This window comes from Mizuhopecten yessoensis, unplaced genomic scaffold (genome assembly GCF_002113885.1).
Source record: "Mizuhopecten yessoensis strain PY_sf001 unplaced genomic scaffold, ASM211388v2 scaffold5325, whole genome shotgun sequence".
In the NCBI taxonomy this organism is placed as follows: Eukaryota; Metazoa; Mollusca; class Bivalvia; order Pectinida; family Pectinidae; genus Mizuhopecten; species Mizuhopecten yessoensis.
The window spans coordinates 302,526-313,637 of NW_018405992.1; the positions used below are offsets into that span (position 1 = coordinate 302,526).

The following is an 11,112-nucleotide window of genomic DNA, read 5'->3' on the forward strand; positions in this document are numbered from 1 at the left end:
CCCCTAGTCATAATTGAGTACGAATAGTATTAGTTACGACTACATTATTCCGTACTTGAAGTCCGAGTCTGGGTGGGGAGCCTACAGAACCGTTGGACAGCCTGCTATTGGCCATGGCATTTGCTGATTGTCAAAAACATCTGATTGAAAACTTCTAGTGTAGACATCGCACTGACAGCTTCTGTAAAGATGGGAAACCCACAAATTGCACACATGCGTAGCACTGTACTTCCTCAATGGTGTAAACTTCCGGTCCGATTCACATGTTATGGGACCTTAGAATCCCCTTCAGCTGCAGTTTCTGGTCTATATGAGGGAATTTGAAGTAATTAATGCAATCAATCATTACCAGATAATTTACATACACTGAGGCTATCTATCCGATTGAAATTGCGTCTATTTAACTGAATGCACAGGCTCCATGTATGCAGCCGAAGTTGAAGTTAGGCACAAATGTGTAGCGTATACTTTAAAGAGTTATCTCCCTGCTCTTTTCTTTCGCAAGGCCTATAAGTAAAGTACACTGCTCCAATTACTGATAATAAATAATGTTCTATTTCATCATAGACACGTATATTAGAACCAGTGCCACGAATTTACTGCTTGCAATTTAGATGACAATGCAACACCTGCACTTTGATATCTTCATATATATATATACAGTACAGTACTGTAACTGTCATAAATATTGTACATAATAAAACAATACACATACAAAATGTAGCATAGTGGATATAGCAAGAAAACAACATTCTAGGATTTACAAATATAATCCTACAAAATGAAGTGATCACTGCTGTAAATAGAAACATATTTGGTAAATTAAAATAAATTTCCTTCTAATACCAAGTGTCTCAATGGGAGAAATAATGACTTTTAAAAATCTAGTTGATAATTCTCAACTTGAATTGTCAGCTTGATTTAACACTTTATTAGCCAATTTCTTAGCCCAGTTCCTCTGCAATTTTTAGGCTCCAGTGACCAATATCATAATTGCAGTTTATTTGTTCATTCCAGATTAGTATAATATGTATGATACCAGGTAATACATTTGTGTATGATAAAAAAATAACTGTCAGTCTCAAAGTTATGCATGTACTAAATAAGGACATAAATGATGAATGTCGACCTTGATCTTGCATGTTTAAAGTTTTTGGTGTGTGTGTGTTTTTTTTAAATCGGATTAAAAAGTTGATAACTTATACCACAGACTTGGATAACAATCTAATTCTGTGCTTTAATATATAAGCTGGTTTTTTTGTCAATTCCTATAAAAATAGGTTGTAAAAAATCATTAAACCACACTAAATTATGGCTTAATCCAATATCAAATATTATTGCACCTTTTCAGATCAAAACAGGAAAAAACAAAGTTTCTTGTAAAAAACGTTAAACAGTAGTCCGTAATCTCAAATGTCTCAAAAGTCTCGATGTGAAACAGAAGAGTCTTCTGTATATAGTTACATGTGCCTGTAGCTACAAAAATGTAAACAGACAGCAATTAAGATATAAAGTACATGTATTGATATGTCCAGCTGAAGTGGATCACAGGATGTCCATGAGGAGGGAAGTACTGGCAGTGTACAAACGTGCCCTTAGGCTAGCTAATGACTGGGGAAAGTATGCCTCGCAGCCTGAAGGTGTTCTTACAGAAAAGGAGTACATACGAAGTGAATCCAAAAAACTATTTCGAAAAAACAGATACGTAAGGTTTACTTCAGTTTTCAGAGTTTTAAGAATATTTAGGTTGTAAAATGGAGATTTGTTTTTGTGAACAGAAATATATATCTCCCCTTAATACCCAATATTTGATTGGCACAAACTAAAGTACATCAATGCACATCTGTTTCATCATGATAACTTTGAAAGTTCAAATGTTTCAAAAAGTTTGCACTTGTTTTACTTTAGACCTAGATGTGAAGGTCATGATAACCAGGAGTAGTACACTGCACTTCACACCATGTGTTGGTGCGCAGGTACACTCTAAGTTTAATGTAGACAAATGGTGAACAGTTACAGAATTGCAGTCATTCAACCTTTGACCTAGAGGTCAAAAATATTCTAAATATTCAAAAGTTACAATTTCAACAAAATTTTGCAGAAAATTTTGCAGATATTTGACTTTTGATCCTTAGATAAGGTCATAGTGACATTATTACAGTGCACGGCACACCTCCTTTAGGCGATACAGTTGTACTTAAGTTTTATAAAGATATAAATTATGATAAAAGTTACGGCCCAGATAACATTATATCAGAAGAACTAGAAGAAAAGACCAGTACTAATACAATGTACATATATTTAATTTTGCATCATGACCTCAATATGGTTAAAAATAGATTCATCCTGACATACAATTTTAAACATGATTGTTTGGATTTATGTGGTACATGTATTCATTAGGTTGTTGATTTTGCAGATTTCTGATGATGTGATGATTCAAGATCACATCAAAGAAGCTGAAACAAGAATAGAAATGGGTAGGTGTTGCTGTCATGTGAATGTGGACAGTTTCTTCTGGCACAGGCTTACTCTGTTGGTAGATTTCTGGAGTGTTTGTCTGAAATTTGGAGGGTTTTGGGTTTGAATATAGGCTGGCCAGTTAATTACATTGTCCCTATCATATCAAGATATAACAGACTTATCTGCATCATGGGGACATAATTGTTAAAACTCATGTTATTATTGACATAATACAAGACTGTCTGACAGTAAAACTATTATATAGAATTGCTAGTAAATATATTTGTATTTGATTTAAGTGATATGTTGTTTTTCCTTTTTTACAGCTATTCATTACAAGACACCTTACCCAAGGCCTGTAAGTAGTTCAGGTTACTTCTACCTCACTGTAGGATTTCAAAAAATGGAAAATCTGAACCTGTCGCCATTTTCATCGAACCATTTTTTTCAATCCATGTGGGTAACATTGTTATACAATGTATATAAATATGCATGGACCTTGTGGCTAAATGTAGGAAACACATCACAAATCCACATTATACCACATTAAATCTGTCAGTAATTATCACAGTCCCACTTAGCAGGTTTAATGGCCAATTAACACAATAGGGTTGAACAGGGTTACATGGTAATGAGAACAGTCCATGAACACAATATGGATGCGCAGTATCACAAATGATTTCATGTAGTTTATTTTTTTGTTGAATCAGAATATGTTTACTGTTCCAGGTCAACATACCTCAGAGTGTCCTCCCACCTTTAAGTGCCAAGTTAAAGAAAGGTCAGCGGAGGTCAATTAAACAGTCTAAACCTATATATCTGAAGTCCTACGACGACATTGAAACGTGATCATGTGACACGCTAGGACATTGATAACATACAGAGATTCTCTGTTGCATATCTGTACAGTGGACAAACACATGTCAATGGTGTAGACATGTCACCATGTGCAGTAGTACCACGTACAGTAAAGGCATGTATTGGCATCAGTGTGTTTAAACTAAACAGTTAAATACTTGTGTGATGTGATCTACTGTGAACAGTGATGCATATTTTTGAACAACAAAGTTGTTGAGAATGTGTATGGTTCAATATAGATGCCACGAAAAGACATGACCTTTATTATAATGTTTCAAATATAGCAACTGAAAGTTGCAAATCTTAATTAGCATTTTGATGTAATTTAATATGTAATTAATGTGATTATCATCACATATATATATATACATATACACTGTAGTAGTTCTGTGTGGTTTTGTGAATATCCTATACAGGTAACAAGGTACTGTTTGGTGCATTGTTAGCATCTCTAGATAGCAGGTAAAACTGTATAGAGTGCTGTACAATCTACATCATACATGTGTTGTAAGTTTCACTTGACTTCATGCAGATTTGAGTTCCTGCTGACCATTTCCTGATCATAAAATCTGTTTGAAACCACCAGTTTTGTATTTTTGAAGTTGTTTTTCAACACAATAGATATTTTAGGTATATTTTGACATTTTAGATATAACTTTGAATGTGATATTTATAGCCAAGTCAAGGGATGGGACATCTAGATTGTGGATAGCTTGATTGGGATAGACAAATGGTGAGACAGCTGGACAGTCAGGGGGTTGAACATGTAGATTGTGGATAGCTTGATCGGAATAGACAAATGGTGAGACAGCTGGACAGTCAGGGGATGGAACATCTAGATTGTGGATAGCTTGATCGGAATAGACAAATGGTGAGACAGCTAGACAGTCAGGGGATGGAACATCTAGATTGTGGATAGCTTGATCGGAATAGACAAATGGTGAGACAGCTAGACAGTCAGGGGATGGAACATCTAGATTGTGGATAGCTTGATCGGAATAGACAAATGGTGAGACAGCTAGACAGTCAGGGGATGGAACATCTAGATTGTGGATAGCTTGATCGGAATAGACAAATGGTGAGACAGCTAGACAGTCAGGGGATGGAACATCTAGATTGTGGATAGCTTGATCGGAATAGACAAATGGTGAGACAGCTAGACAGTCAGGGGATGGAACATCTAGATTGTGGATAGCTTGATCGGAATAGACAAATGGTGAGACAGCTAGACAGTCAGGGGATGGAACATCTAGATTGTGGATAGCTTGATCGGAATAGACAAATGGTGAGACAGCTAGACAGTCAGGGGATGGAACATCTAGATTGTGGATAGCTTGATCGGAATAGACAAATGGTGAGACAGCTAGACAGTCAGGGGATGGAACATCTAGATTGTGGATAGCTTGATCGGAATAGACAAATGGTGAGACAGCTAGACAGTCAGGGGATGGAACATCTAGATTGTGGATAGCTTGATCGGAATAGACAAATGGTGAGACAGCTAGACAGTCAGGGGATGGAACATCTAGATTGTGGATAGCTTGATCGGAATAGACAAATGGTGAGACAGCTAGACAGTCAGGGGATGGAACATCTAGATTGTGGATAGCTTGATCGGAATAGACAAATGGTGAGACAGCTAGACAGTCAGGGGATGGAACATCTAGATTGTGGATAGCTTGATCGGAATAGACAAATGGTGAGACAGCTAGACAGTCAGGGGATGGAACATCTAGATTGTGGATAGCTTGATCGGAATAGACAAATGGTGAGACAGCTAGACAGTCAGGGGATGGAACATCTAGATTGTGGATAGCTTGATCGGAATAGACAAATGGTGAGACAGCTAGACAGTCAGGGGATGGAACATCTAGATTGTGGATAGCTTGATCGGAATAGACAAATGGTGAGACAGCTAGACAGTCAGGGGATGGAACATCTAGATTGTGGATAGCTTGATCGGAATAGACAAATGGTGAGACAGCTAGACAGTCAGGGGATGGAACATCTAGATTGTGGATAGCTTGATCGGAATAGACAAATGGTGAGACAGCTAGACAGTCAGGGGATGGAACATCTAGATTGTGGATAGCTTGATCGGAATAGACAAATGGTGAGACAGCTAGACAGTCAGGGGATGGAACATCTAGATTGTGGATAGCTTGATCGGAATAGACAAATGGTGAGACAGCTAGACAGTCAGGGGATGGAACATCTAGATTGTGGATAGCTTGATCGGAATAGACAAATGGTGAGACAGCTAGACAGTCAGGGGATGGAACATCTAGATTGTGGATAGCTTGATCGGAATAGACAAATGGTGAGACAGCTAGACAGTCAGGGGATGGAACATCTAGATTGTGGATAGCTTGATCGGAATAGACAAATGGTGAGACAGCTAGACAGTCAGGGGATGGAACATCTAGATTGTGGATAGCTTGATCGGAATAGACAAATGGTGAGACAGCTAGACAGTCAGGGGATGGAACATCTAGATTGTGGATAGCTTGATCGGAATAGACAAATGGTGAGACAGCTAGACAGTCAGGGGATGGAACATCTAGATTGTGGATAGCTTGATCGGAATAGACAAATGGTGAGACAGCTAGACAGTCAGGGGATGGAACATCTAGATTGTGGATAGCTTGATCGGAATAGACAAATGGTGAGACAGCTGGACAGTCAGGGGATGGAACATCTAGATTGTGGATAGCTTGATCGGAATAGACAAATGGTGAGACAGCTAGACAGTCAGGGGATGGAACATCTAGATTGTGGATAGCTTGATCGGAATAGACAAATGGTGAGACAGCTAGACAGTCAGGGGATGGAACATCTAGATTGTGGATAGCTTGATCGGAATAGACAAATGGTGAGACAGCTAGACAGTCAGGGGATGGAACATCTAGATTGTGGATAGCTTGATCGGAATAGACAAATGGTGAGACAGCTGGACAGTCAGGGGATGGAACATCTAGATTGTGGATAGCTTGATCGGAATAGACAAATGGTGAGACAGCTAGACAGTCAGGGGATGGAACATCTTGATTGTGGATAGCTTGATTGGGATAGACAAATGGTGAGACAGCTGGACAGTCATTGGATGGAACATCCATATTTTGGATAGCTTGATTGGGATAGACAAATGGAGGTAGAGCTGGACAGTCAGGGGATGGAACATCTTGATTGTGGATAGCTTTATCGGAATAGACAACTGGTGAGACAGCTGGGCAGTCAGGGGATTGAACATCTAGATTGTGGATAGCTTGATCGGAATAGACAACTGGTGAGACAGCTGGACAGTCAGGGGATGGAACATCTAGATTGTGGATAGCATGATCGGAATAGACAACTGGTGAGACAGCTGGGCAGTCAGGGGATGGAACATCTTGATTGTGGATAGTTAGGGCCCCTTATCGGAGATACGCGTGCCCTATAGCAATCACTCTGTCTGTCTGTCTGTCTGTCTGTCTGTCTGTCTGTCCACAAATTTGGTTCTTGGCTGATAACTTTGGTATTTATTGACCGATGTACATGAACCTTGGTCAAGATGTTCAGTTTACAAAAATACACATTTAGATAAAAAGTCAAGGTCAAAGGTCAAGGTGATCAGGTTCAAAGGTCAAGGTCAAATTTTACATATTTTCACTGATAAACATTTTGTTATGACATTATGAAGCAAAGTTGATCAGAATTGAACAAGGAGTCAACTGACCAAAGGTCAATGTCATCGGGTCAGCGGTCAAGGTCAAATTTTGTAGCTTTTCACTGGTGAACATTTCGCTATGACATTATGAAGCAAAGTTGTTCAGATTAAACAAAGAGACACACTGAGGTAAAAAGTTGAGGTCAAAGGTCAAGGTCATTAGATTCAAAAGTCAAGGTTAAATTTTGCATCTTTTCACTGATGAAAATTTTGTTATGACATGATAAAGCAAAGTTGATCAGAATTAAAGAAGGAGTCAACTGACCAAAGGTCAGGGTCATTGGGTCAGAGGTTAAGGTTACATTTTTATCTTTTCACTGGTGAACATTTCGCTATGACAATTGCTCAGAATTAAACAAGGAGTCAATTGACCTAAGGTCAAGGTCACTGGGTCAAAGGTCAAGGTTAATTTTTGTACCATTTCCCTGATGAACATTTTGTTATGACATTATGAAGCATTGTTGTTCAGAACTTAACACAGAGTCAACTGGCCTTAGGTTCAGGTTACGGGGTCCAAAGGGTCAAGGTAAATTTTTGTATTTTTCACTGATAAACATTTTGTTATGATATTATGAAGCAAAATTGGTCGAAAGAATAAGTCAACTGACCAAAGATCTGGGTTAATGGTCAAGGTCATTTGGGTACAAAGGTGAAAGACAAAGTGGATCTCTGACTTTGACCCTGGCACTTGATGGAGGAGGTATATAAGGTGAAATAAAACAAACCAAAGCTAACAAATGAGTATTGTAGCGGTATTTACATTTCTGTTAGCCCAGCAAATATGGAGGTGGAAGGAAACAAGACTCACATCATAGTACATGTAAAATGTATATTTTGCTTCCTTGCGATTCTTTTTGAAGTCAAAATGTCAAACGTCAAGCTCAGCTATATGGGAAGATTGCTTCTTGATGATTATGGGGGATATATTGCCACAAGACGGTGCCCTTACTGACCTGTCAGTGTTCAAGTTTGATTGGGATAGACAAATGGTGAGACAGCTAGACAGTCAGTGGATGGAACATATAGATTGTGGATAGCCTGATCTGAATAGACAAATGGTGAGACAGCTAGACAGTCAGGGGGTTGAACATATAGATTGTGGATAGCTTGATCGGAATAGACAAATGGTGAGACAGCTAGATAGTCAGGGGCTGGAACATCTTGATTGTGAATAGCTTGATTGGAATAGACAAATGGTGCGACAGCTGGGCAGTCAGGGGGTTGAACATGTAGATTGTTGATAGCTTGATTGGGATAGATAAATAGTGATACATCTATGGGATAGTGGTATATTTTGACTATAAGATATGGTCCAATTATACCAACATCTTATATTTATTCATTGAAAATTGACAAAGTAACATACATGTTATATGACAATATACAAACTGAAATTCAAAAGATAAATTGTATTGTAAAGTAAGGGTTATGCTGGAGTTGACTTCCCTTTGCGTCTCTACGCTCATTTACTTATCTTAAGCTACTTAAGAAAGATGACCATCATACGAAATACAGAAAAAGGAAGAATTTTACAATTGACACATTATAAAGTTTAGGTTAAGACATCACTAGTAATTAAGTTTGCACATTCTGAATATACAAGTTTCAGATTTTATGCGAAAGTCATCTAACTCCGATGAATTCAACTCATGCTCTACATTTCCTCCAATGAGGATATATGAAACGGATCATACGCAGACATGGAATGTAAAACATTATGTCTTTTATATCTATAATATCATTTTAGTACACCTGGTGTTTTATTTCAACGGTATACACTACACTGATTTTATGATTGAGGGCCATGTCACCTAAATCAATAAATAAACTATATTATAATGCATGTCTTATTAAAGATGTTTCTAACCAATCAGCCACATTTATAACACCACAATACCATATGGTCACACTTAACTCGGTCTAAGGGGTCGTATTCTAGTAAAGCATAAAGGGCACATTACGCCCTAGTCCAATTATTCTGACGTTTTATCGACTTTTTTTTATATCGGTCTGTCGTCGATTAATCGACGGCAGACGATATAAAAAAAGGTCGATAAAACGTCAGAATAATTCGAACTAATTACGCCCCAATTGACCTAACCATTAATAAAACACTTTTATGTGGGTCATTTTGTAGGATTCACTCACGTTAAAAAGGAGATGTGTTATAATGATGGTGAATTATTTTTATGAATGGATCAGCTTTAATTCTTTATAATAGAACTTAATTGCTATGGAAACACAAGATTCAAACTCAACCAAAGAGTATCACTAGACCTCTCAATCGTCTTAGAAGTAGGCTGTAAGGATATTACGGCATCACTGGGTAAAAACAACCATTCACTGATATCCTTTAATGGTCATCTCTACACGGATATACCGGAGTCTACAGGCACAGAAACTTCATACAATGTACCAAGGAGACAAATGAACCAATGTCATAGACATCGACTTGCTAAATGGGGAAACTATCGTGGAATCGAAAGACACGCAAGAAGTTCGGGATGCAGACAACATAAACTATATGACAGACAAACCGGCAAGCAAAGCAAACCCAGAAAGGGAAGCTAGCAAGGATTGGATTACCAAGGAAGCAAGAACAGCCAATAAAAAGGAAATACAAATAAAATATGAGAACTTGGGCAAGAACTAGAGAAACTTGGCAGAGGTGGGTAATGGAACCAGAAAAAAATAACATAACACTACTTGGAAAAGAAAACATTAGAAGAGGCAAATAAGGTATATAGATCTGCAAGTATGTGAGATAAAAAATTGAAAATTGGAATGGGAGATCTAACAAACGAGAATGGCGGAAGTATCGGACTCGGAACAGAGGTCAGAAATACTGAAAAAATCCTTTGCCAGTATGTTTAAAGGAGAAAACTTAGATGGTATACCAAAATTATAAGATATCAGGCTGAGATTAACAAAGTGTTTAACATGTAATACTGTAAATGAAATAAATAAATACCTTATAAAACAATTCTAATTATTACACTTTATAATTATAATATTAAAATTCATTCAAAGTCTTACACACAATATATATATATATATATCCCTGTTACATATGTATTGTCAATAAAATACTTTTGAATTGAATTGAATCTGGAATTGGGAGGGGTGGTCATTATACATTTATTTAACACATAGCGAAGCCATGAGTAGCTATCGTGAGGAGAAGGTAGTGTAATTGCTAGGTGCTGTGTTGTATATTACTGTTTATTTACTCGTCTGGATATCCATGGTAAAATAAATGTACTTATAATTGCGTATTTGCTTTTCTTACAAGTAGAGAACCTGGGAGGCAAGGTAGTCTAGTCAGGTAGGACGCCGTGCTCGTGATCGACAGGTTGCGGGTTCGAGTCACGGCACGGCACTGTGTTGTATCTCTGAGCAAGAAACGTTCCAGTTTACTCAGCTGTAAATGAGTACGTGGTTGGGCAGTACTAGAATATTGTCGAATGATAGCTGTGATTGCCGAAATGGCAGCACTGGCTGTATGCTCACCATGGAGTTGAGAAAGATGTTGGCTTAAATAAGGTGCAAAGGCCCTATATCCACGAATAATAATTTGTGAACCGCTTTGAGAACTATACGAACTAGGTTGTGATAAAGCGGTATATAAGAACCTCGAATTATTATTATTAGTATTATTATAAAATCTATACATGCTCAGACCGAAGCTGCCTTATCGTTATTCATGTTGCAAACATTTTTTCTTAACCTCGCATGGAACCATAATACATCTGTCACAGAAAAAATACAGTACAATGCATCAACGCACATGATTATATAAAAAAAATCTTTAAAAAGGAATTATTATATTTTCTTTCATAAAATTTATTACAAAAAACTGATTTCTCCTGATATTATTCGTCAAGCTTTGTGAAATCGACTCGTTGTTTTGCGATTGTTAGTTAACTCACGGACTTAGATAGGTCCGGGGTTAACTCACGGACTAAGATAGGTCCGTGATTAACTCACCGACTTAGATAGGGCCGTGGTTAACTCACGGACTTAGATAGGGCCGTGGTTAACTCACGGACTTAAAATCGATGCGTGCTACTTTCGTTTCAAACTTT

The 11,112-nt window shown here is 37.7% G+C and overlaps 2 protein-coding genes across 3 annotated transcripts in view; one reads left to right on the forward strand and one right to left on the reverse strand.

Moving 5' to 3' along the window:
* Positions 1-216, reverse strand: part of LOC110450561 (TGF-beta-activated kinase 1 and MAP3K7-binding protein 1-like) — a 9,960-nt gene extending 9,744 nt beyond the window's left edge. Inside the window, exon 1 of one of the 2 annotated variants that reach the window (XM_021498154.1) lies at positions 56-216. In XM_021498154.1, coding sequence (XP_021353829.1) covers positions 56-115 — 60 coding nt within the window. In that variant the 5' untranslated portion in view covers positions 116-216. Of the gene's footprint in view, positions 1-43 lie in introns of both variants that reach the window. The other variant, XM_021498153.1, reaches the window with a different exon arrangement.
* A 10-nt stretch (positions 217-226) lies between these two features.
* LOC110450562 (LYR motif-containing protein 1-like) lies at positions 227-3,693 on the forward strand. Its single transcript, XM_021498156.1, has 5 exons — positions 227-325; positions 1,536-1,705; positions 2,420-2,480; positions 2,790-2,821; positions 3,193-3,693. Exons 2-5 carry the CDS (start codon positions 1,553-1,555, stop codon positions 3,310-3,312), a joined length of 366 nt encoding a protein of 121 aa, XP_021353831.1. The 5' UTR covers positions 227-325; positions 1,536-1,552; the 3' UTR covers positions 3,313-3,693.
* The last annotated feature ends 7,419 nt before the right edge of the window (positions 3,694-11,112 follow it).

Coding starts and splice junctions, on each gene's coding strand:
- LOC110450562 (XM_021498156.1), top strand. CDS start 1,553: ATGTCCATGAGGAGGGAAGTACTGGCAGTGTACAAACGTGCCCTTAGG. Junction 1,706..2,419: donor TATTTCGAAAAAACAGATAC/GTAAGGTTTACT, acceptor TTGATTTTGCAG/ATTTCTGATGATGTGATGAT. Junction 2,481..2,789: donor TGAAACAAGAATAGAAATGG/GTAGGTGTTGCT, acceptor CCTTTTTTACAG/CTATTCATTACAAGACACCT.